Below are 27,179 nucleotides of genomic sequence, written 5' to 3'. Positions count from 1 at the left end.
ACAGTTTGTTAAAGAAGCCAACTGTGGTTTATTTTAAAATCCTGCAAAAGTGGGGTCTAGGCCCTTTGTTCGGCAACAGGCTCAAGGGGGTGCACCCTCCAAGGAAGCAGAGGACTGGCACATGGCACCAGAACACAGGAAGACCAACCCCATTTGAGAAGGAGAGGCAGAGGAAATGGCCCATGGGATGGCAAAGACAGCAGCGGACCAGTGAGGGCTTTGCGGCTGAACACACAGGCTACAGGCTGTTGGCATATCGAGGTGAGGAATGGATGAAGGCTGTGGGCTGCTGGTCAAAGGACTCACACCAGGCTGTGGACTGCTGGTAACTGGCATGATACTGGATGAAGGGATACCAGGTATCGGAACCGTGGTGCGAGAAGGTTCCACGGGGACTGAAGGCTTTCTGGCTGGGTCAGAGGTTTGGATCTGGAGCTCAGGTTGCAGATAGTTTGGACTGGAGTCTGTGTGACTGTGGAGCCTGTGAGATGGCTGGAGGTGAATCCACAGGCACTCAGTGACTCTGGGGGATTCTCCTTTGCTTCTCTATCTGACTGCAAGAGACATCTGGCAATTTCTACTGATAGCGGATCTGTCTACCTTATAGCAGAATAAAGCAAATTTTGAGTAATTGTACACCTGTTTTATTACATAACAATAAAGGAATCTTGAATCTTGGATGGTGCAGGTCTAACAAGAGCAACTTTATTCAACTCCATGTCTAATAAAGTAGGGTTTTTTTTCCTATTGCCCACGTCAGCTATTCCTGTGCTCATACTCTAAGATTTCCCATTTAGTATTAAGTAGCAACTGAGTTAAGTCTGTTCAGATTCATTTTATGCCTGATCGTTAAAGTAGCAGAAGAAAATCATCTCTCATTAAATTGAGCACAGATTACAGAGCTGATGGGATAAGTGGCCAACTGACTGCATCATATGGTTCCTCAATAAATATAGATAAACCTGCAACACTCAGATTTCGTCTTTCACTTGCAACTCCAATGTGTCAGATAATCTGTTGCATAGTGTGGACAGAGTTGCTGAATTTGATTTCTTGCTTGTGGAGATTTAAATGATCCCAGCTAATTTTCTTCTTCCTAACTCCAGCTATGCTAACACCTTATCATCATTCATATGATCAACAAAGCAACAGAGATGAAAACTGAGGCCTTCATTGGTTCATAAAGGCTAATGCTGTATGATCTACCAAATGAAAGATAGAGTTCCAGTTACATATATATTGATTTGATCCTGCAAGAAAAAATTTTAATGGTGGGTTTTGGGAACTGATTTGATGCCATTTATGACTGTAACAATTAAACATTAAAGTGTAATCTTGACGCATTGTATGTTGTGATAACCTTCAATAACCTGCATGGAAAGAGTGTATAGTCAGCACTCTTGATAAATAGACTCAATGACAACTCAGTCTCTCAGGTAACAATCCACAAAAATCAGAAAATGTCACATTCAAGTTTATTTCAAAAGTTTTACTTTGCTGAATATAAATCATCTCAAAAGCTGAGTATGCTGTACAAGAAGGTTCTATGGGATGGCATTTTACATTGACTTTGTTGCATCAGCTTTGAAACAGTGCATGGCCTATTAAAACTTGATAATGAAAATTGCTGTCTGTCCTGAAGCTAAAGTTGCTTATTTAAGAACCTATTCTGTTGGTTCAGCCCCCACAGAGTTTGGTGTCATAGAATCTTACATAGGCCCTTTGGCCTAACTCATCCATGCCAGCCAAGTTGTCTCTGCAAGTTTTAAATTGAGAAATAGCATCATAACATGACAGAAAATTAATGTCTAAGACCATAATAACCCTGATGACTGTGCAATTAATTATATTCAATGTCTGAAATCCTGAGTGCCAGTACATAAGAACATGAGAAATAAGTACAAGATTAGGCCTTTGTTTGCTTCATCATTTAATTTCATGGCTGATCGTCTAATTCTTCTTGAGCTTTGCATTTCACTTGATTCCCATAGAATCAAAAAATCCATCAGTCTCTGCCCCAAGTCATCACCTGAACATTCATAGTTGTGTACAGCATTCTAAAAATTCACAACCATTTGAATGAATAAATTTCTTCTCAAATTATTAATCTCTTATTCTGAGATCTGAACTTGAATTCTACCCTCAGGCATGTGACAATATTCTCCCAGAATTCTCCTGTTAAACCCATGAAGAATTTTACATACTGAATTAGATCACCTTTTATTCTTCTGAATTCTTGAGAATATAAGCCTGGACTCCCCATAGGGCAATCTTGTTTCCTTTAAAGCTAGTATATGCTTAACTTAGGCTAGGAGACAGAAGGTGTATGTAGTATTGCAGCTAATGTCTCATCAAGCAATCAGTTTTCTTTATCTGCATAAAGGGGTACCTTGCATTGCACGGTTTTGAACAGCGTGAGTTTTTATATAACATGGTTTGAAATTTATGACCCACAGTTTTAAGTTTGTAACATTAAAGTTTCATTGTTATTGTTATTTAAAAAAACCTCATAATAATTTGCTAGCACGGTCGGTTAGGGAACGGTGGGCATGTAAAAATGGTTGGCAGTGGTTCCAATCTAACTTTGGGGAAAGTCTCATGTGGAGATTAGATGCAAATCGACATTAGACAAATATTTTCTTAAATAAACAATGTTCACTTATTGACAATAAAGATCTTTGTCATTTTTCAGTTTTATATATCCCTTTTAAATATTTTATGCATGTCTGCATAAGGGTTGCAGGTTAAAATAATAAATAATTATAGGATTGGAACATATTACACTAAACTACATTGTAATATGATTTGAACAGTGTGGTTTTCCACTACGCTGAACTTTTTTTGGAACAGAATAACTGTGTCACACAAGGTATCTCTGTACTTTAATATTTTTGTATTGAAGCAAATATAGCATTTGTTTTAACCATCAAATGCAAAGCCTGGATACTGACTTCCTCTACTTACAAGACAGAACACTAAAATCCCTTTGTGTACCAAGAATCTTCCTCTATCTCGTCATTTGAAATATATTCTGCCTTTCAATTTCTCCCACTAATCTGGATAGCTTTATATACACATGTCATACAAACGTAATGAACATGTCAGCAAAAAGAAAATCTCCTTGGCAGATACTTGTACTCTAAAATGAACATATACAGCCATTAAATACAGACAAGGCACAATGAGTAAATGCAGAATTTCTACAAGCAAAACAAGCATCATGATCATACCAGATTATAAAGGAATTCCATTGAATTATTTCTTAATATGATTGCCCTTTGATTCAATTTGATTGCAGTGAAAACAATTAGCATTTTTTTTATGTAATTAACATTTCAATTCAACATTAGAGCATACTTTAAAATAACTGACACAAAAATATCATTCAAACATCATTCTTATTTACACAGTACTTTTATTGATAGAAAAGTTAGGAGGTGAAATTTGTTCTTGGACCAACAAAGGCAAATTTTGCCAACCTGAAGTCTGACTGAAGTTTTGTACCTACAGAAACAGTTTCCTTACTCCCTACCTCAAACCCAATCCCATACCCACCCCAACTCTCTTTCCCATTCACATTTCCCAAAGGTGCTGACAGGTACAAACAACCATCCAGCATTTTATTCAGAAGGAGTTTTGGTGCGAGGACCCAGGCAGTGTCTGAGATTAAACTATTCACTATGGTAATCATCATACCCTAGCCCAAATATTCCTATGTGATCATTTTATAGAGGTCACTGGATAATAAAAGTGAATTAGATTCCTTTCCCCACAACTGCTTCTTTGTCTACAGATGCTGTTGTTTTTTTTTGTAGAATTTGATGTTATTAATTTAAATTTAGAGGATCTGCAGAGTTTTGCCTTTTGTTTCCTTCCCACACAATTGCTAATGCCATTGCTACAATTGTGTCTGCTCACCTATCTTTTTAAATCAATTTTTACAAATCAATTTCACATAAATCATAAAAGAAAATATCAGGTCAAACTATACCATTGCATTATTGTAGTGGCTTTGTCAAAATGGAATTGATGCAAGGATCATCACACACATTAAGTAAATATCTGGGTGTAAAATTAAGCTGAAGCATTTTTAAAAAGTGAATCTTTGACACATTCGCCTTGGATGCCAAAAAATATGAAGACACTTACAGTAAATGATTGGCTTGTTTTGTGTTCACCCAGAATTATCCCCTGATTAACTAACCAATAAATTAATTAGGTAACAACAATGCTTTTTTGGCATGAAACATTTGGGGACAGACCATTAGTCAAACCTGAATTAATTCATAATATCAAGCAAACAGATCAGTCTAACTTAAAATTCTAAAAATCTCTATGTCACATTCACCCCTCCAAAAAAATTATATTTAAAATAAAAACATGATACTGATGGATATTCCCAGTACTGTATGTACGGCAGAGTAGAATGTAATGAGAACATACTAAGCACACAATCTTATTTTTTAGGGTTCTGTAAGGTTCTATTCATAAATATGTGTGTCTGGTAAGATCAAAACATATAGTTTTTTAAATTTGTTGCACGATATAAAGAATAATCTCTGAAGGAACTTGTAAAAGAATCTTCATAACATTGGAAACCTGACCCTGTGTAATAATTTGAGTGTAGTAAACTTTTAAATTTCTGCCGTTATGCAGTAGCCAGAGGTATAACTTCTTTATCAGTCCCATCTAGTCGATTTGTTACTTCGGCTTTTCCTTGTTTCTTTTGTTTCATTTTTAAAAATACGACTAAGAGGATCAAACCTAAGGAAAGAATTTTGAATACATCAAATGACCTCATATGTTTTTTTAAAAAGTAATAAATATCAATATAAAATAGCATTTTTGTGATAAAACATATATTAGTCATGCATGTTGGGTTATGATCCACCCTTACCTATAACAGCAAGTGTTCCAAGCAGTATTCCAACTGCAAGTCCTACTTTTGAATAAGTGGATTCATCGTCTATTGGAATAATGCATACTTTGGAGTCTGTACATTTGCACACTTTAACTAAGGGAGAAAACAAAGAGATTCATGCAAGATATACATCAGACTAACAACAGGACATTAAATACTCAAATCAGCATGGTTCTTTGGATACAGAAAACCTCCACAGTGCAGCCCTAGAAATATCATGGCCACAAAACAGACAGGCTTCAAAGCTTCTCAGTGACATTAGAACAAATCTCGAGAATTTATCAAAAGCACTCACATCCTGAAAACAATTTATTTTTTCAAATCCCCTTAGAATCAGCAGAATATCCTTCTATTTGTCTGTTTGTTTATTTATCTATTTAGTGGTTTATTCCAGATTATTTATCTATTTTTTTTCTTGTCACCTCTCCCCTTGAATCCTTGAATCTCCTTCTTAGTTTTTCTGCTGTTAATGGTTAGAATTTCTTCAACAGAGGCTGCTCAAACCAAACCCATGATTGCACTCTTTGTTACTTTGTTGCTTCAATATATTGTTGTTACTTGACTACTGGGATTTCCAATCTGTTAGACCACTTCAAAGACTACAGCAGTTCACGGAGTTAGCTCAGCACCACCTTCTCATAGGTTCTTCGGAACGGACAATAACTATTGGTCTGGCCAGATGAACGAATGAATTAATGAAGATAAGAGGAAAATGCATCCAAATTCTTTTTTATAGGGTCATTTCAGAAATAAAAGCATTAGAAACTATAAAAAGCTATCAGACTCAATAAGCATAAACATAATCACATGGGTTTCAGATATCAGGTTTCTCTCTCGAGCAGTGATTCTCAACCCTTTTCTTTCCACGCACATACCACTTTAAGAAATCCCTATGCCATAGGTGCTCTGTGATTAGTAAGGGGTTGCTTAAGGTGGCATGTGGGTGGAAAAAAAGTTTAAAAACCACTGTTTTAATCATACCTAATTGACTCATTATGTGCACAGTTTCATAACTCCAAAGGAAATGGGCCAATGACAATTTTTCTCAAGCAAAATATTTCAGTAACAATTGGGTCTAGAGCAGTGATTCTCAACCTTCCCTTCCCACCCACATACAACCTTAAGCAATCCCTTACTAATCACAGAGCATCGATGGCATAGGGAATACTTAAAGTGGTACATGAGTGGAAAGAAAAAGGTTGAGAACCACTGCTTGAGAGGCTCAAAAATTGTTTTCTCTGAGCAATGCATCAGAATTCATCGCAATGTTTTGAATTAATGTATCTTCACTCATACTCTCTTGACAGACAAAGAAGAATGATTAATTTTTACCATTCACTTTCAATTTAGGTTTAATTGGATTTATTACAATCATGGGAACAGTTTCATGTTTGTGTTGCCTTTGGGTCATTAACAATCCGGAATATATTTACTTTGCAAATGTTGCATGACTCAAATTATGCCCATATTTCAAAATGAAAAGCACATTTAGTTAAAAGTTTAATTCTCAGGAGGTTGTGCTTTTTAAAAATTTTAAACCACTTGAACAGGAAATTGAATGAATATGCATTGAAATATGTGTATTCTGTTGATACTTTGAAATATAAACCAGTTGAAATTGCACCCATTTTCTCAGACATGTATCTACTTCTCAAGGCAGAGATGGTTCCACTGCAAAATTCATTTGCCTTATGACAAAATAATTTCATTGCTAAAATATGCACGTTAAGGGCTTGATATTTGTTGAACAATGTCTTGTTAAAATTACTAGTCACAAACAAAACAGATCATTCATCAAAAATTTCGAAGCCATCAGCTGAAAGTAATCCAAAATAAAATGATCACTGCTGTGAGGCAGGAGGCAAAGATCTGTACCACTGATTCCACAAGAGCTGCAATTTCTCCGACCCTGCACTCCGCTCCAATAACACATGGACGCTGCTCCCTAGGCAGCCTGACATTAATCTCTGTGCTCAGGGAAGTGACTTCTGAAGACACAATCATTCTACACTCATTGCACTACAATGAGATCCAAACTCCAATTTTATTAATCAGTTATCACGACTCCAAGTTTCAAATATAATAAAAACACACAGAAATGCTGGAAGAACGCAGTCAGCCTTGCAGCATCCATAGGAGATAAAGATATATTACTGATGTTTCGGGCCTGAACTCTTCCTCAAGGAGCCCTTCTTCATACCTTGAGGAAGGGTTCAGGCCCGAAACATCAGTCCAGTACTATGTATTTAGCTCCTATGGACGCTTCAAGACCGATTGAGTTCCTTCAGCGTTTCTGCGCGTTTTTACTACAATCACAGGGCCTGCAGACTTCTGTGTCTCACTTCAATATATACTTTACTAGCAGGAGCAGATTCAACCTTCAAAAAGCAAAACCTGCTGCTGCTAAAGTAAAACACAGCTACGTCTTCAAGCTTAGGCCTTATTCATTAGAGTTCCTGTAATTTCATCTTCATGTTCAGTTAACAACTTTTTAACCCTTTGAAGGAAAGGTTTTGGAACAATATTAGTATAAAGATTACCGAGAAAAGGAAGGGGAGCTGCCAAGGGCAATTAATGGTATGTACGAGTTCACAGTTGTGTTTGTTGAACTAAATGGATGAAGTATTTAAACAAACAAGAATTAAAATGGATGATTTAATGTAATATTTTTTGTTACAAATGTTTGCTTTGCAATTAAGACTGATAAATGGTAATACACCCAACTTCACATAAGTAACATGAGCTGTCTCTCACCTCTTTCCATTGAATTTCCTAGGTTTATTTGAAATTCTGAAATGTGTGTGCTCTAACCCTAAGGTTCTATTACTTTAAATCTTAAATTATCTGCAATCTGCTTAACATGTATGCATAGAAGGCAAACATTTCTTTCTAATATCCCCTATATAGAGCAGTGTTTGTTGAGCATACAAATTGAGTGACTGGAGCCATATTACCCATATTTTAAATCATGTGCATAGAATGCATCATCTCCTTCTGCCAATGTTCCATTCATGTCATACTCCAGTTTGCATTGGATCAAAGTAGTTGAAAACAAACCCATAGGTCTCTTATCTAAATGAAGAGAGAGGAGCAGGATTCCAAGTGGTAGGTGATTTGATAATAAGGCACCACTGCACCGATTGAGGTGAATCCAAGATGGCTTGTTACTTCTTTGGTGTCAGCAACAAAGATATCACAGAATGGCTCCACAGCATTCTAAAGTGGCAGGGTAAATAGTCAGAGGACTTGGTCCACATTGGTACTAACAACATCGGGAAAAATGAGGGATGAAGTTCTGCAACTTGAAATTAGGGAGTAGATTGTAAGCTAAAAAGAAGGAATTCTGAAGTTATGTGTGGATTATTCCTGGTGCCATTTGCTAAAGATACCCAAGTGACTGACGAGATGGTTCAGGAGATAGGCCTTTAGATATCTGGATCACTTCTGGAACCATTTCTGGGAAGATGGAAACTGTACGAGCAGAACTGATTCCACCCAAACTGATGGTTGACCAATGAACGCTTGGGGATTTACTAGAGCTATTGGGAATGGGTTAGACTCATTTAGCAGAGGAATGACACAAACAAGTAAGGGTTGATGAACAGACATGTATAGAAGGATAACAAAGTCAGTACATGAGGGAATGAAAGACAGTAGAAATATTGGAAAGAGTGAAGAATAGATAAATATTGAAGCAAAACTATTTCTCAAGTAACTTCAGAATAATGTCGCTGTTACCACAATGTTGTTACAGCACCAGTGACCAGAGTTTGAATACAGCACTGTCTATAAGGAGTTTGTATGTTCTCCATATGTCTGCATGGGTTTCCTTCAGGTGCTCCAGTTTCCCTCCACAAATCAAAAATGTACCAGGGTTGTAGGTCAATGGGGTATAATTAGGTAGCATGGTCCTGGGCTGTAAGGGCCTGTTACTGTGATGTATATCTAAATTTGAAAAATTACGGTGGCACGTTTGGTGCAGTGGTTAGCGCAACATCTTTACAGTTGTCAGTAAGGGGTTTGCATGTTCTCCCTGTGTCTAACAAGGGTTTTCTCCGGGTGCTTCAGTTTCCTCCCACCATTCAAAACGTATTGGGGGTGTAGGTTAATTGGGCATAAATTGGGTGGAATGGACTCATGGGCCAAAATGGCCTGTTACCATGCCATATGTCTAAAAAATTTAAATAAAAAAAAATGTAGTGATGCTGGATTGTATCTATTTTGATGCAAGGAATTTACAAGTAAGGATGATGAACTAAGAGTGATGATTAACATATGTGAACATGAAATTATTTGGTATCATGGTGGTTGAACAATGATGAGAAGGACTGGCAACTCAGCATTCCAGAGCAGAGAATTGAATCTTTGGGAGGGATGGGGATTCTAAAAGTAAAGGTAGTTTTGTGGTCGCAAGGAGGTGCAGCGAACAAACCACACCACCAGGCAGGAGTGAGTTAGACCAACTGACGAACTCGCATGCGCGCGCTGTCCCGACGACACTTGCGACTCCCAGGATGGAAATGGTGACAGCCCTGAGAGCTGGATCCACGCCCAGTACATCAAGGCTCTCTGCTCCTCACAAGTTCTCAGAAACGCAGTTTGGAGGTGATGAGCCATCTGACAGTACACAATTTGTATGTTTAGGCGGGCAACCCCTCTGCCACGGGCATGCTACTGTCACCGGTTGCTCTAAGTCAACATGTACCAGCTTGAGGCAGATGACCTTGAAGGTTTCTTACCTATCCCCAATGTTCAGGACACACTTCATGCTGCTGTGTTGAAGCACCTTATATGGATGGACCCACATATGGGTGTGGAAGTGGAGTTTGGTGTATTCCTCTCCTCAGGAAAACGTACCAGTAGTCCTTGAGCTCTTTCAGGACATAGACGGCAGTTAGACTATGTCATGAGGTTGGGATAGGGCTAAGGTGCCAACTTTTTCCTGCAGTCACATCAGGAGTGCTGCGGGCGAATCTTCCAGTCCCCGACCTGCTGGCTCGAACTCGCCCAGGGCGGTAAGTGGAGACCCATGCACAAGCTCAGCAGAGAATATGACCAATCCTCCTTCGGTGCCATGCGTATGCCTAATAGAACCTAAGGCAACTTGTCTACCCAATTCAGGCCTGTGAGGCATGCCAAGGAGCTGAGCTAGCGCCATCCATAATGCTGACTTGAACTGCGCTCCCCTGTCCGAAGTTATGTCAGCTGGTAATCTGAAATGATCTGCCCAATTCGCTATGAGGGCCCTGGTCCAGGATGTCGTGGAGGTGTCCTAGAGTGGGACAGCCTCTGGCCATCTTGTGAATCTATTGACATCATGAACAGGTACTTGGCACCTCTCAAAGGTGGCAGTGGTCTATTGATGTCCATGTGAATGTGATCAAAACACCTGTGCATCAGAGGAAAAGACTGGAGAGGGACTTTCACATGTCTTTGTATCTTGGAGGCTTGACAGTGCACACAAAGTTCTGGCCCAATGACCGACCTGTTTCTGTAGGCCATGCTACATAAACTTATCTGCAATGAGCTATGTGGTTGCTCGAATGGTTGGGTGTGCCAGGGTATGAATTGCGTCGAACACACAGCATCTCCAAGTGGCAGGTACAGTGGGTCGAAGATTCCCCGTGGATACATCGCAGAGAAGTGTAGCTCTGGAAGGTCCGAACCTCACGTCCTCCAGCATGAGCCCTGAAATGGTGGAATGATAGGCCAGCACCTTGCTGTCCTGCTGCAAGAGCTGTGCAGTCAATTCTTGGAGACAAATAATGGAATTGAATGAACAGACATTGGAGATAGTGCATTCATTTTGAGACTGTTTATGCCCACAACATGCCAAATGGGAGTAATGTACTCCGAGATATAGGAGTATTGCCTTGCCGATCACAGATCCTGTCAGCCCAACAGTCTGACACTTTGGGAAAGGTGAATATGAGGGGCCTGTAAAGTCGGTGAAATCCCTTCCTTCCAGGAAACACCAGAAATGGCGAGGTAAAGGGCCAGGAGCTCTCAGTCGAATGCACTGTATTTCTGTTCAGGGGGCCTTAGCTGTCTGTTGTAAAAGGCAAGTGGTTTCCAATTTCCATCAACCAGCTGCTCTAGAACGCCACCAGCAGCCGTGTTAGATGCATTGACCGTGAGGGCTGTGGGCATATTGGCTCGTGGATGCACCAGCATGGTCACATTGGCCAACACATCTTTGGCTCTTTTGAAAGCCGCTGTCGACTCCTCGCCCACTTTGAACGGGAGTGGCACTCCTCAGAGTCAGTAAATACGGTGCCAGAGAAGTCCAAACTGGCATTTAGCTGGATTGATAGCCTGGCCATTCTCGCTGAGCTGCTGGTAAAGTTGATGCAAGTGCGTACTGTGCTCCTGATGAGAGTGGTTGGCAATGAGAATATTGTCCAGATAAATGAACACGAAATCCAGGTTGCAGCCCACTGAATCCATAAGCCTCTGGAAGGTTTTTGCCACTTTCTTTAGTCCAAATGGCATGCATAGAAATGCCAACAGCCCAAATGGCATGATGAGTGCCATCTTGGGAATATCATGGGGTGCACCAGAATCTGATGGTATCCCCCAACCAGATTGATCTTGGAGAAGATCTTAGCACTGTAAAGGTTAGCCGTGAAATCTTGGATATGAGGAACCGGGTGCCTGACTGCAGTTGTGATGTCGTTGAGCCAGTGATAATCTCCACATAGTCTCCATCCCTTGGAAGTCCTTGATACTATGTGTGGTGGGGGGGGGGGGGGGGGGTAAGAATATCCCCATCTCTTCCATCTTCCGGATCTCCTCTTTGGTGAGCTGCAACTTGTCAGGAGGCAGTCTGCGTGCCCAGGCATGTAGCTGTGATCCTTCCATGGGAATATGGGTACAGGTGCAGAGAACTGCAGGGTGACAATGCTTGGAAATTCCACCAAGATTTTGGCATATTTGTTCTGAGAAAAAGTCACCCAATCTAGATGGGATGCCAGCAGAGTGATTTGATGTAAGGCGAGTGATTCAAAAGTCTTGGAATTGACCAATCAACATCCCTTCAGGTCCACCGGGAGGCAGTGAGGTTGGAGGAATTTCACGCCCAGCAAGAGTTGCAACACATCGGCCAAAATGAAGCTTCACTTAAAGCGACAGGAGCTGAAGTCAAGCAGGATGCTCAGCACACCATATGTTTTAATATTTCTGCCATTGGCAGCAATGAGGGAACACCCAGACTTTCCAGCACAGGTGTCCCGGCTTGAGGGAAGCAAAACACCAGGAAATGCTGACCAGATGCCGGTTCCACAAGTAGAGGAGGCTGTCTCGGTGGCTGGCCATCATAGCCATTAGCGACGACCAGCCTGGGTGTTTCCTGGGTGCGTGCAAGGTGGATGACAGTGGTGGGCTGTAGAACGCCATCTCTGGTGGTAGTAGCACTACTGCTCCTTTTCTGGGCTTTCGTGCCCTGTAGCAGTCACTGCCTTCTTCTTTGGGGTGGGGAACAACCGAGTGCCCTGGCATGAAGCAGCAACGTGGTCGACTGTTGCCCCGCCATGTTGCTTGGCGTCCCATAGGATGTCAGCACAGGCTGCCAGCCTACAGGGGTTGCCGAAATTATTGTCTGGCAGGAGCAGGGGAATGTGCTCTGTCATCTGCTCCAGGAATATTTGTTCGAATAGCAGGCAGGGTTTGTGGCCATCCATAAGCACCAGCAGGTTGTTCATGAGGGCAGATGTTGTTTGGTCACCTATGCCAAGGTGGGAAAGCCTGAAAGTATGACTTTGTACCTGTCAACAGCAGGGGGTTGATGCAGGAAATCAACAATTCTTCCACCGGTCCCTTGGTCAAATGAGCTGACAATGTAGTAATACTTCATGGTTTCCACGGTGATCTGCCTGACATGGAATTGAGCCTCAGCCTGCTTGAACCAGACAACAGATTGTAAAGTCTTAAAGGTAGGCAGCATCAGTGAGATTTCCCTCATTCATCGTGGCGTCCTAAATTGCTATTTGGGCCTGTCGGGGTCACTACTGTGGTCGCAAGGAGATGCAGTGAACAAACCCCACCAGCTCGTGAGTGAGCTAAACCAAATTACTTTAATTAAACTCGCACACTCGCTTATATTTCCCAGTTTCCAATGATGCTTGCGACTCCCGGGACAGAAATGATATCATCCCTGAGGGCTGGAACTGCACCTGGTGCATCAGGGCTCTCTCTCACCCCCCACCCTACCCCCCACCCCCCATGAGTCCTCAGCTCCATAACCATGTTCACTTGCAGAGAATTTTGCAATATTAATCGAGGAGTGGAAAGCCAGAGTAAACAGGAATATATTCAAAAAGGGACACTAAATATTACCTCATATTGGAGATTCTCTGAAGATATCATTTCTTTGGTGCAAAAGGTTTAGGAGGGGCAGAATTTGTTTGGTGCATCCAAGAAAGATTCCTAGCACAGTAGGTGGACAGGGCAATTAGAGTGGCAAGTAGGATTAAGGAAAACCACAAGGAATTTTACACATTCTCTTTTCCAATGAATAGGAGTTGGAGAAAGTGGGAACAGTTTAAGAAGATGAGCTCTGTGCTGGCAAGTTTCTTTCAGAGTGAACAGGAGTTGGAGGAAGAGGGTGTGAAAGTGAGACAATTTAAGAAGGTGAGAGGTTTAAGCAGAGCAAATTATGGGAGCGGCCATTGTGTGAGTGGGCCAGAATCAGTGGTGAGTTGAGGCTTTGACTCAAGAGGCTTCAGTGAGAAGAAGGAGAGGCTACAAAAAGTCTCCGGTAAGAGGTTTTTTTTGGCCTTATATTAATGCTTAGAAGAACAGTTAGAACAGCAACAGGGTTAGAGGAGTCCTCATCTTGTCTGATGAGGAATTCTGGGAGATGTACCAGTTCCATGATAGTTGCATCTGCACATGTTGCAACTCCTTACAGACCCTGTTAGGGAATAAGAGGTGCAGCTCAAAGTCTTTCAGTTCGTGCAACAGAATGAGGAGTTCATAGATAAGAGCAACAGGGAGGCTTTATACTGAAACTGCAAGAAGCAGGTAGCTGGGTGACTGTCAGGAGACGGAAAGAAAAAGCAAGTAGGATATCCCTGTAATGATTCCCCTCAATATATCACTTTGGATACTGTGGGAGAGACAAGCTACCAGGGCAAAGTTGCAGTGACCAGGTCTCTAGCACTGAGCATGGCCCTATGGCTCAGAAGGGAAGGAAGGGAACAAATGAGAGCAGGGATTCAATAGTTAGGAGGGACAGATGGGAGATTCTATGGACTCAAAAGAGGCACCAGATGGTTTGTTGCCTCCTAGGTGCCAGGGTCAGGAATGTCTCAGATCAGGTCTACAACATCCTTAAAAGGGAGGGTGAGCAGCCAGAAGTCATGGTATCAATGACATAGGTCGGAAAAAGGGTAAGATTCTAAAGAGATTATACAGAGAGCTAGTGGGAAGCTGAAAGACTGAACCTCAAGGGTAGAAATTGCAGGACTGCTACTGTACCACCCACCAGTGAGGGTAAGAATAGGATCATATGACAGATAAATATATGGTGGTATAAATGGTGCAGCAGACAGGGTTTCAGGTTTCTGGATCATTGTGAAGGTATGATCTATACAAAAAAGTGCCTGTTACACCTGAACTGGAAGGGGACCAATATCCTGAAGCAGAGGTTTGCTTGAGTTGGAGAGGGTTTAAACTAGTTTGGCAGAGGATTGGGAACCAGAATGAAAGGAAAAAGATTAGAGCAGAAGGTAGAAAAGTTGATCCAATGTGTAGTGAGATTGTGAGGAAGAAAAGACAGGCAGTCGAGAGAGCATAAATGTAATTTTTTTGGAACACTTTATTTAAAAGCATAAATGTAGTTAGTTGGAAGGATTGATATGTGTTTAGTTCAATGCAAGGAGTATTAGGAATAAAGGAGATGAACTTAGAGCATGGATCAGTACGTGGAATTCCAATATTGTGGCCATTATAGAGATTTGGTAGACGCTAGGACAGGATTAGTTGTTGTGGATTCCAGAGTTTAGATTTTACAAAAGGGAGGTAAAAGAAGGGCTGAGTAGGATTACTAATCAGGCATAATATCACAGTTGTAAACAGGAAGGGCGTTGTGAAGAGATTGACTGCTGAGTCGGTGTGGGTGAAAGTCAGAAATGAAGGGAGCGATCAATCCATTTGGAGTCATCTCTCAGCCCCAAAATAGCCCTCAGGTCTCTGAGGAGCAAATTTTGGAATGGTGCAAAAATAACCAGGTTGTTTTTATGGGAGACTTCAACTTTCCAAATATGACTGACACCTCCTTCTTGCAAGAGGGATAGGTAGGGCAGAATTTGACAGTGTGTCCAAGAAGGATTCCTCAATATGTGGACAGGCCAACTAGAGGAGAAACCATACTGGATCTAGTACTGGGTAATGAACAGGAGTAGACAAAATGGTAATGTTTTTAAATTGGGAAAGAGTTAACTGCAATGAGATTAGACAGGAACTTTACTCTCCCGAGTAAATTCTCAGGGAAAAGCACAGAAGTAAGGTGGAGGATGTTTAGGGACCACTTGTGCAGGGTTCTGGATAGGCTTGTTCCACTGTGGCAGGGGGAAAAAAAATGGTAGGTTAAGGGTACCATGTTTGACAAAAGAGGTGAGATATCTAGTTAAGGAGAAGAGGTTTAGGAAACAAAAGTCAGGAAAGGTTCATTAGCATGAAATAGTAGCCAAGAAGAAACTTAAGAACGGTCTTAGGAGAGGTAGAAGGGGGCATGGGAAAACCTTGGTGAGTAGGATTAAAAATGCTAAAGTATTCTATGCATACTTCAAGAACAAAGGATGATGAGTGTGAAGGTAGGGCCATTAAGGAAAATGTGCCTGGAGGCAGAGGAGATCCTAAACGAGTACTTTGCTTCAGTGTTCACCAAAAACATTGTTCAATGTTAGGTCAGTGTAGAACAGGCTTCTGTGCTGGAGCATGTTAAGGTTAAGAAAGTGGTGGAACTTTTTAAAAATATTTTGATTGATAAGTCCCCAGACCCAAATAAGATACACCCCAGGTTACTATAGGAAGCGAGGGAGAAGATTGTTGGTGCATTGACAAAGATATTTGCATCCTCCTTGGCTACAGAATGGTACCGGAGAATTGGAGACTGGAAAATGTAATCTCATTGTTTAAACAAAAGTAATAGGTAGAATCCTGGGAATTATAAACTATTGAGTTTCATGTCAGTGGTAGGCAAACTATTGAAGAGGATTCCTAGGGACAAGATTTAGAAGCATTTAGAGAGGGATAGACATAGAAACATAGAAGATAGGAGCAGGAGTAGGTCATTCGGCCCTTCGAGCCTGCTCTGCCATTCAATGAGATCATGGCTGATCTTAAAGTTCAGTACCCCATCCCCGCCTTCTCTCCGTAACCCCTAATTCCCTTAGACAGCATGGCTCACAAGCCTAACTGAGGTTTTTGAGGAAGGTAGGGTGGTACATGTGATGTATATGGATTTTAGTAAGGCATTTGACAAGGCTCCCCATGGTAGATTCATTCAGAAAGTCATGGGGCATAGGATTCATGGAAGCTTGGCTGTGTGGATTCAAAATTGATTTATTTGAAGAAACCAAAGGGTGGTAGTAGATGGAATGTGTTCTGTCTATAGGTCAGTGACTAGTTTTCTGGGACCCCTACTCTTCGTGGTTTTTTTATAAATAACCTGGACAAAAAAGTGGAAGGATGGGTCAGTGAGTTTGCACATGGCATGAAGGTTGCAGGTGTTGTGGATAGTATAGAAGGTTACATAGGTGATAACAGGATTTGGACAGGATGCAGATTTGGACAGAAGTGGCAGATGGAGTTCAATCCATGTAAGTGTGAAGTGTTGCCTTTGGAAAGGTGAACTTGAAGGAGGAATAAATGATTAATGCCAGAATTCTTAACAGTATGGAAGAACAGAGGGACCTTGGAGTCCAAATCCATAGATCTCTCAAGGTTGCTCTGCAGGTTGACAGGGTAGTTAATAAGGCTTATGCTGGCCCTCATGAGTCAGGGGGATTGAGTCCAAGAGCCACAAAGTAATGTTGCAGCTCTATATTGTGCTCAGTTCTGGTCACCTCATTACATGAAGAATGTGGAAGCTATGGAGAGGGTGCAGAGGAGATTTGCCAGGATGTTGCCAGGATTGGAGAACGTGCCTTGTGAGGCAAATAGAGCTAGGGATTTACTCTTTAGAATGAAAAAGGGTAATTTAATAGAGGTCTTCAAGATTATGAGAGGCAAAAATAGAGTGGACAGCCAGCACTTTTATCCCAGAATGACAGTAGCAAATACCAGATGACATCTATATAAGAAAGGGGGAGGAAAGTTTAGGGGAAATGTCAGGGATTTTTTTTTCACACAAGCTCCTTTCACACCACTGTTCCCAGTAATCTTGTGGTGCAAAAAGTCCCAACCTGGCAGGGTGAGTTAAATTCAAGTAGGGGCGAGTGTCAGAGCCCGGCCAAGTTAACTCACTAATTGCTTTCTGGCGGTGTGAAAGCACAACCTGCTCTCACAATGTCACTGCTGGAGGCGGGACCCTCCTTAAAATGCCAGATTGGCGATTTACTGGTAAATCATGGAGCAGTGGGAAAGGCTCCTATGATGCAGCAGGCCCGGTAAATTTACCCACTTCCTAGGAGGGTCTAGACTGAGAATAGTGGCTAATGGAAATGCATTACCAGGGTGGTGGTGAAGGTTGGTGTAATAAAAACATTTAAAAGACTCTTAGACAGGTACTTGGATGCAAGAAAAATAGAGGGATATGGGTGTTTGGTAGGGAAGTTTTATTGTTTTTTATATTATATTTTCAAAGAGTTATGTAAGTGCAGATAAATAATACAAAACATTTTCTTGCTATGCAATATAATTTACAGAATCCAGTATTTTACTCCCCCTCCCCTTATTCCCTTCTTCCCTCCTCCCTCAACTTGTATAAACACACAATAACCTATGAAAAACTGTCCAGTATCGTCGTGATCTATGACCTTCCTCAATGTTCAAGAAACCCAGGTGTTAAATAAATCATAAAGGATAAAACGAAATGATAAAAATAAAAGTAAAAATTAGAACACGTAATCTGTGCTTCAACCCCAATCCACTCTCTCCTTTATTTACCTGGTGGGATTGTTTCTTATCTCATTACTCAAGGGGGCAGGAGGGTGGATATCGGTCATATCTGCGCACCAATGTGCTTCAGATATGGCTGCCATATTTTAATGAACGTGTCACATTTCTTCCTTAAGCTATAACTAATCTCCAGGAGAATGCAACTCTGTATTTCCATATTCCATCGCGTAATACCAAGTTGAGAGTTGGACTTCCACGCAACCATTATACACTTCCTGGCAACTGAAAAAGTGACCTTCACAAATTGAATTTGGTGTTTGGATAATCTTAAATTGCACTTGACCAATATGTCCCAGATGGAATAATTCCGGATCCTGTAGAAAGTGCACTTTTGTAATTTTTTTTTCTAGAATGTCCACAAGGTCTATCTACAAGAATCTTACCTTGGTTCATAGCCAGGTGGAGTGGGGACAAATGTTCCTACCTCTATACTGCATCTAAAGCACATTTCAGAAATTTCTGACTTTGATTTATGCGGTGTGAGGTATAACTGATACAGGAAAATGTATCTGGTGTTGACTATTCCCATCATGCTACTCAGACACAGGTCTTCCCACCACTGTTCATCAATTGTTGTGCTCAAGTCTGACTTCCATCTTTCCCTTGTTGAGTAGCTTTATCTAGGTCAGCACTATTTTGAGGGCTGAAGGGCCTGTGCTGTGCTATAGTCTTCTATGTTAACAGGATGAGGACAAGAAGGAGGGTAGGTCCACTCAGGTGGGGGAGGGAATGTGCCTGGAGGTGGATGAGGAAGAGGAGGTCTTTAATGAATACTTTGGTGTTTATAATGGAGCAGGGCTTTGATAAATGTAATGTCAGTGTAGAACAGGCAAATGTGCTGGAGCATGTTGAGGTAAAGAGGTAGTAGCCCCTTTCAAATTGCAGCACCTGGGTCACCCTCCTGGGACCCGGTTGCAATTACTGGGGCAAAGGTGCTGAAAGTACCTTTCAAATCACAGGGGGATCTACCCATAAAATCGCTAACTCAGCGATTTAAGGGGGTATCCCACCCCCACAATGACTTGTCACATACTCACCAGAAGTACAACTGGATGTTCAGATGCTAGCTGCCTGGTGACGCACACGCGCAAGCGCTGACGTCTCTGGAATAGGCGAGTCAGCCATTTTCTTTTTCAAATCAGCTGTGGACGAGACTTAGGTAAGTTTAACTGGGTTCCCTGACTACCTCTGAGGCAGGTCATGGACCCAGTTGGGTTCTGATGGCGTTGACCCGGTTGAACCCTTTCAAACTGCTGCGTAACTGGGGTGCTTACTGTGCAAATTGCCCAGTTAACCCCATTCTACACAGCAGTTTGAAAGGGCTTTATATTGGAGCTTGTGAGGAACAGAGGGAGCTCAGAGTACATGTCCAAAGATCCCTGGAAGTGGTATCACGGGTGTATAAGGTGATTAAGAATGAACATGGGACACTTCCCTTCATTGGCTAGGACATGGTGACTTAATAGAGGTACTACAACAGAGCTAACTGTTGAATACTGAGAAATAGTTGTGTTAAACTATATGTGTAATTTGAAGGATTTAGAAGAGTGTGAGCCGGTTTACATAACTCAGGTTCATGTGACCTCAGGCTGACAGAGGAAGAGGCAACTAATGGGTGCTTCTTGCAGAGAAAGGAAACAAATCTAGCCCAAACAGGAACTCGGCATAGAGACAGGATAGAAATGATTCTCTCAAGCCATGTGCAGGAATAACATTTAAATTAAAATACAGCTTTTTAGGCTCTGTGCCAACCTGGCCTAACCAGTACACAGCTGCAATCAGCTAAAAGATTATGCAGCCTTCTCAGTGAAATATATCAGTGAAAGTAGTAAGATGCTCTAATCAGAAACATCTTAAATACTTAATCAACTCAATGCTACTTACAAGTGACAAGTGATATAAATGCTGCAGGCAGTACAACGAAGAAAGGCTGGACTGTTTTGTGGTGTCAAGCATGAGAGTAATAATTTGTCAAGAGGCAGAAACTGGGAGAGGTGGACTCAACAGATCCAGTTGGATGGTTCCCGGAGCAGACTATCCAGGTCATCTGGCAGAAAGCCTCATCACCAGGGCTCACTTACAAGCACCAGGACTTGGCCTGGCTGGCGGTGAGAGGGGCCCTCCCAGTGAGATACTGGAACATCACCCCCAATGTACGCTGTCCTCAGGATGGCTGCAGTGGGGTAAAGACTGTTGTCCACCTCTTTGCAGAATGCAGATTGACAAGAAGGGTGGAGAGGGATGCAGGAGGCTCTGTCACGGTTCATCCCCAGTGACAGTGTAACAGACTGATTTACAGACTGTTCCCGGGGAACTACTCTGAGTCCGATGTCCAGAACTCCTGGAAGACCATCAACTCAGTAAAAGACGCCCTTTTCTCAGTCCAAAATCTGGTGGTCTTTCAGCTCACTGAGATGTCGGTCTAGGAATGCTGCCACCTGGAACATTCCAGCCTGTAGGACAATGTGCTGAGGGATGCGTTGAGGCTTTGTGCAGCCAAAGTGAGGGCACTGTGGGGAAGGAGTACAGTTTGAGCCCCCCACCCATTACCAGGCTTTGAGGGGCTGACACTGAGGGGAAACTCCTTAAACCAGCAGAGAAGGGGGAGGTACCACAGGAGTGGTGACTGAGTATTAAGGCAACAATATTAAACATGGAAGGTACATCGATGAGATAACTGACAAAATGTAAAAAGTTTCTGAACAGCTTCTCCTTGCTGTAGGCAACTTCCTCAATATGAGATAACCGACATTACATAAAAGTTTGTAAATATGTTACTCAATAGGATTGAAATTAAGAATGTAAAGTGAGGAATAGCCTTTTTGTCTTGTATTGTACATGATTTATTGCAAATAAAGTTATTTTTGGAAAAAATATTTTCAAGAGGCTGTTTATTCACTGTTTCTCCTAGTTCTTTGAAAAAGCCATTAAATTACTCCCACTTTACCATCTTCTCCCATGACATCACAAGCACTTGCTTTTTACATTAGAAGGTAAATATTAAATCTTTTTTCTTCAACTAATTTGATTCCAGATGATCATTCTGGTGCATGTAAAAACTCACATAGTCTTTCTTCTTTGATTTATGTCGACTAACTGGCTAAATATTATTGGATAAGAGTCATCCTCAAAGTATTTGTATTGCAGAAAAGATTAAGAAATAGCATTTAAATAGCTAATTCAAACTATTGTTCTAAATCAGGGAGGCCAAACATATACTGCTTTTGATCACAGTAAGTACCCACATTGTTTGGAGAGTCAGGAGTGTGGGTGTGCAGGCAGATGGCCAGGACCAGGTGCTGAGTCCACATTCAGGGCATCAGGAGCTCGGATAGGTGGCTGGCTGGGGTGTTGGGAGTTCAGATGGGCAGCTGACCAGGGCCTAGACAAGAGTTCATGGTCAGGGCATTAGGAGCTTGGATGGCAAGCAACTGGGGCGTCGAGAGCTTGGATGGGCAGGCGGTTGGGGCCTGAGCGAGAGTCCACTGTCAGGTTGTCAGGAGCTCCGTGATCTGCATATTATACGTCAAAGAGCCACATTTAGCCACCCATTCTAAATTAATGAAGTTCATTTGAATGACCCCGGAATTAAAGTGCTATCATATAAGGAAAGTTTGATGTCCCTGGAACTGTACTCAACCGGAGTTTAGAAGAATGAGGTTGGGGGGAGTCTCATTGAAACCTATTGAATACTGAAAGGACTAGGTAGAGTGGATGTGGAGAGGATGTTTCCTATAATGGGGAGTCTGGTACCAGGGGCATACAGAATTCTAAAACATTCCTTTATAAGAAGGAATTCTTTTACCCAGTCAGTGCGGAATCTTTTGAATCCATTGCTATGGGCATCTATAGAGGCCATCATTGTGTATATTTAAGATAGAGGTTGATAACTTCTTGATTAGGAAAGGAATCAATCTTGTCAACTAAAGGAAGCATGCTATTTGTACTTTCAGTATACAAGGATCTCAATCTCGTGAACAGTGAAAGAGAAAGCATAACCTTGAGTGTAATTAAAAGTGCTTTAAGAATTCATGTTGCTCATGGGCAGCCTTAACTGAAAGCTATGTATGTTGGAAAATTGCAAAAAGCATGGTCTAGCATCTGAGAACAACTTGGCAGCAAAGGAATGGAAACATTTTAACTTTAGAACTGTAATTTTTTTTTAGGCAAACGACTGATGAGCTTATTAGCATGGAAAAATAAGTGATTCATGTTCAATCAAATCCAAACTAAGTAGAATGCTGGCTGATTAAACCTACACTGGCCCCATTCCAGTTGTGGCATCCAATTTGCAATGGGAAATAGTGAATTTTGAGCAGTGTTTGCCAGTACCACTTTCTCCAAACCATCAGTAGCCAAACCATTAACTTAAGTGACAGCTGGAGGCTTTACGAGAGGAATACTTTTCCTAGACCCTTCACTCACTCTCCAGTGTGATCAGGTCTCATGAACGGACTGCCTTTGATGTAGTTCCTGAGTCATTTGCTGGTTTGGGCAATAGTTTAGAATACATTGTCTTATGTACAACCAATGTAAAGGTCTCTTCCACACACTTCTCATTATGCATTTTAACCAGTTTGTGCTTTACCATACCATAACATTTCTCCTATTCCTTAATTCTAATTCAATAGATTCAACATGCACAACATTCATTCATTTTCCTTTGGCGTAGTAACAAAGGATTAGAATTCAACCTTGAACAATAAACAAAAGGTAGAAAATCAACAGCCTTTTTTATACCTCTCCGATCTTTGTTTTCAATCAGGTTTCTGGCAACAACTGACAAAAATGCACGCAGGCTGCTGGCTCACCATTATTTCAGACCATTTCCAATCAAAATATCATGAAGCGAAAATTGTTCAATACCCAAAAGGTCCACTCTCCCTCGACCTTCATGGAAGCTGCTTCACTTTCAGAAGATTTCAGCATCTAAAACTAGAGGCAGCATTGTCGATGCATCTTCATTTTACTTGAGGAACCTACAAATATTTCTTTCCATGTGGTATAGATGGAGATCCAAATTGGTTTGAAAGGGTCAGCTAAAAAATGGGTGATGGTATAGTGAAACTTCGCTAGAACGCAATTCGTTTATCCATGGAATCACTTACAGCGCAGGTGTCTGTGGACCCCAAACATTGATTTTAGAATGTCAGGCACAAACTCAAAAATGGACTCATGACTCATTTACAAGATGAGTATGTTAATATGTGGAGCTTAAAGGTCTTATTATAGGGGTTGAGTCACAGTGTTCGATTTTCCTGCTTCCTGAATCATGACATATATGCATCTGTTCCGCGACTCGGTTGTAACGCGGTATGAAATCTTGGACCCCCAACTACCGCGTTCTAATGAGTTTTTACCATTTTTTAATTAAGTAGAGAAGATGTTAAGCGAGCTAGGAATGGAAAGTAAACAGAGCATAGAAAGCAATAATTTGAAGGACATTATATAGGAGGCATTGCTAAAATATCCAATGTCGCCTGTCCAACTGGAGAGGAAAGCTACCAATAAACATATCTTGGAGTACAAAACTAGTGAAATTGAGCACTGGTCCCAAGGGGCAATTTTAATTCATAAAAGGCCCCTTGTGGTGTACTGTGCAATTCTGATGGTCATTTTACAATGTGTACACACAAAATGCCAATAAAAGCAGCCAAATTTAAATCTAGTTTAAAGCATGTTAGTTGAAAACAGGCAGAACGGGAATTGATTATAGGGGAGAAAGGTTTTAGAGAAATAGCACTCAAATTCAGAACAGAGAATAAACATCATATGTTTTGAATGCAATCTTTCAGCATCAATAAGTTATTTTTGAACTGTAGTCTCTTTCAATACATAGGAAAAATGGATAAACCCTAAGAAACATGATGAAAAAAATGACTGGGCTGCCAGAGCAGCTGTAATGGCAGCAATGCCACTCTTACGGACCCATGGAGAGCAGGAAGCGGAGACACAACACTAGCCCACAGGGTCCAACTGCCCAATTCAACTGCCATCAGCTCTGTGCAGGCTTTAAAAGGCCTGTTAAAGGAGTTGATGGTGGTTTATTTTAAAACCCCACGACTACACAGTCTAGCCTAAGATGGCGGTGCCTATGATCGACAGCGGCCACAAGAGCTTGCAGACTCGGAGGAAGTGGTTCAGAGCTCTGGAAAATGGGAGACCAACCCCCCCCCCCCCCCCCCACTTGAGAAGGAGAAACAGAGGAGACGACCCACAGGGTAGTGGACCGGTGAGAGGCTCTGAGGCTGAAAGACACACAGGCAGTGGGCTGATGGTAACTTGAGGTGAGGTACCATGAGATACAGGCTGCTGGCAACTGAGTCAAAGGACTAACATCTTGGCTACAGACAGACTCGAGACTAGCTGAAGGGGTACACATATCAGAACTGGGTGCAAGAGGATGTGAGAGGCTTCCTGGTCGTGTTAGAGATGTAGATGTGGGACTCGAGTTGCTGTTGAATTAGACAGAATAGTTTATGGTTGTGAAAGCTGTGGGAGGCTCTGTACAGTCAGTGTCTCTGGGGGGACTCTCTTGTGCTTCTCTTTCTCTGGCTATAAGAGGTACTGGGCAATTTCAACTGATAGCGAATCTTTGTCTTCCTTGTGGGAGACAAAGGAAATTTTGTGTAGAATCACATTTTCTGTTTTTATTCCATATCAATAAAATAATCTTGAAAGGAAAAGGAAAATGCTAGTTTCTGGAAATTTGAAAAGAGAACGCTAAAAATATTCAGCAATTTTTGTAAAAGGAGACAGAAAGAAAGTTTCAGAACTCCTCCTTTGTCATCTGAACCATTACATTCAAGACTGCAACAATCTCCAGACCTGAGGTCATGGGCTCAAATTTTGAGAAGGAATAATATGTAACTTACTTAACATAGAACTGTCGTGAGTGGCAGAAGTCAAAAGACTACACAGACTCTATAAAGGAAGTGAATACAGCGGGATTAGCGCGAGAACAAGTGTTAGAGGAGGACATTACATTAATCGGGTGAGGCACAGTCCAGCAGTTGTAGACTCAGTTAGTGGGGGGGGGGGTGGTCTACCTGCCGAGTGGACATAAACCTCCTTCCCTCTGACACAGCAGCCAAAAGTGCTGATTTTATTGCGTGAAGAGTCACTAGCATGCATCAAGCTGGACCCTAATGACGCTTGACATGGGTGGGGGTGGATCTGACAGTGAGCAATGGCCACAAGCGTATGGGGGCACAGCACCTCGCAAGGAGGAGCCATGCCCATGAATGTCGACTGTGTAAAACAGTCTATAATCAAAAATAATTGAGATGCATGAGATAACAGCAAATTAATTATTGCAATGGACTCTCATTCTATCTCTTGTTAATTTGTGGTCATCCAAAATATTACTGCCCATCTTGCAATTTCCTCCATGCTCTGATTATTGATTATTTTCATAGTAGCGGAAATACAGATGGCACAACAGATTACAGTAGAATGAAGGCATGGTGATTAGTTTCAACTACTTGTTAAGATGATTTTACTCAAATACTAGATGAATATTGAGGAAGTGGAAATATTTTAATTTCCTAGATAAGTCAGCATTAAAACACTGAACTGACAAATCACCATGTGCAAAGTAAATTGAGGGGACGTCTCAAATCCTCGAGAAACTTCATTCTTGTAGCTAGCAAGTGGAAGGGAAATCTAGAACAGAACACATATGGCATCAATTAGCTCTTATGCCATAGCTGACAGCAAACTGTGAGATGTTACATTTATCTTTGGCTCCGTTCCAGAACAATTCCACAGCTTAATAGGTCATGTCAACAGACACCTTGACAGATATTGCCACAAATTTCCCACTGACTTCATATTTGTGGCTGGAGAAGTCTAAGGTTTCAGTGCGGTTGCTTTAACTGAAGCACATCTTCATTGCCGAGGTCCAGATATAAAATTTGTTCCCTCACACACTTCTTCCTCCTTTCCTTAAGTCCCTTCCAGCAACTTGTCCTGTGCTGTCTACTATCTGCTTCTCGATTCTCTCAGTGATGTTCTAATGTAAAAGATTAGATCAAAACTGAGTTGAGAGTGCGAGGAAAAATACACCAAAAAGCAGTTAAAGATCTCTCCAGGGCTGCTGAAAAGGGTAATCAGTGGCTCTGGATGAGGAGAAAGGACTCTACCTGGGCCCCCAAGTGAGTGAATGGCATCTAGGGGGGTGAGCCCAGGATGCAGGGATTTACTGCTGAACCCTCCGGAGGTGTAGTGGGTCAATCAGTGAAACACTGAGGAAGGAGGGCACCCACTTGGTAACCCAGAAGATGCCACCACTCACTTGGCTACCCTGCAGAGCCTAGGCAGCAAGTCTCAGGAGTATAATAAGGGATATTAACATCTAATCCTACATAACATACCTCGATACACCTGCTTCCAAGAACAAATGGATTATGCAGAAACCTCATTGTCAAGGCCAAATTCCAGTGCTCTGCCTCATCATTCCCTGTAGAATTTAGCAACTTTAAAGAACTTCAGAGAATTATACTAACAATCAGTATAAACCAAACAACAACTGATATATTAATAGTTGATAATCACTTTGGAATGCACTGGTGTGATCTGCTGCTCTGCACACATCTGGGGGGTTTTAATATCACGTAGTACTCTTCTTCCTTATATGGCACCCAATGAATCTCACACAAAAATGCGTGCAAGTAATATGAGAACAAATTCAGCTCCAGTGGCAATACTGAAAGCTGCAGTTATTGTTCTTTGAGACCAGTTCAATGAGATAAGGTTTCCCAACTTGTGGAATACATTTTCACAAGCCATGAGACAAGACAAAATGATTTATTTACTGAGAAGTAATTGGTTGTAAAACTGTGCACTAACAATTGATCAGAAGTTTAAGAAAATTTGAGTGACCCTTTACCTGTCATAAAACTCGTTGCATGTAAGGGTGGGTAACCACTGTCAAAAATTGTCACAGGAATCTTATATTCCGTTTCTTCTTCATGTTTGGCAAATTTCATGGTGATGGAGGCATACGAATCTGTAAAGACAAACTCTGTTGTGATTTTGCTCATTAAAGAAATCGAAAACAGATCACTCCTCAGTCTTAATTAATCCCAAATGACTGTCGTGCTAAGATAAAATCTAAGTGAAAATGTCGTGATGT

General features: G+C 41.5%; 1 protein-coding gene across 6 annotated transcripts in view; it reads right to left on the bottom strand.

Annotated features, from left to right (window-relative positions):
- Positions 1-1,458: 1,458 nt before the first annotated feature.
- cdh17 (cadherin 17, LI cadherin (liver-intestine)) overlaps positions 1,459-27,179 on the bottom strand; it is a 147,047-nt gene continuing 121,326 nt past the window's right edge. For all 6 annotated transcript variants that reach the window (XM_069921894.1, XM_069921895.1, XM_069921896.1 and 3 more), the window contains 3 exons: positions 26,934-27,053; positions 4,898-5,014; positions 1,459-4,764 (listed from right to left, as the gene is read on the bottom strand). In XM_069921894.1, the coding sequence (XP_069777995.1) occupies positions 4,649-4,764; positions 4,898-5,014; positions 26,934-27,053 (353 nt within the window). In that variant the 3' untranslated portion in view covers positions 1,459-4,648. The remainder of the gene's footprint in view (positions 4,765-4,897; positions 5,015-26,933; positions 27,054-27,179) is intronic.

This window comes from Narcine bancroftii, chromosome 2, assembly GCF_036971445.1.
Source record: "Narcine bancroftii isolate sNarBan1 chromosome 2, sNarBan1.hap1, whole genome shotgun sequence".
Taxonomy (NCBI): domain Eukaryota; kingdom Metazoa; phylum Chordata; class Chondrichthyes; order Torpediniformes; family Narcinidae; genus Narcine; species Narcine bancroftii.
Note: the sequence above shows the minus strand (reverse complement) of the source record. Positions and strands in the feature narration are given on the sequence as shown.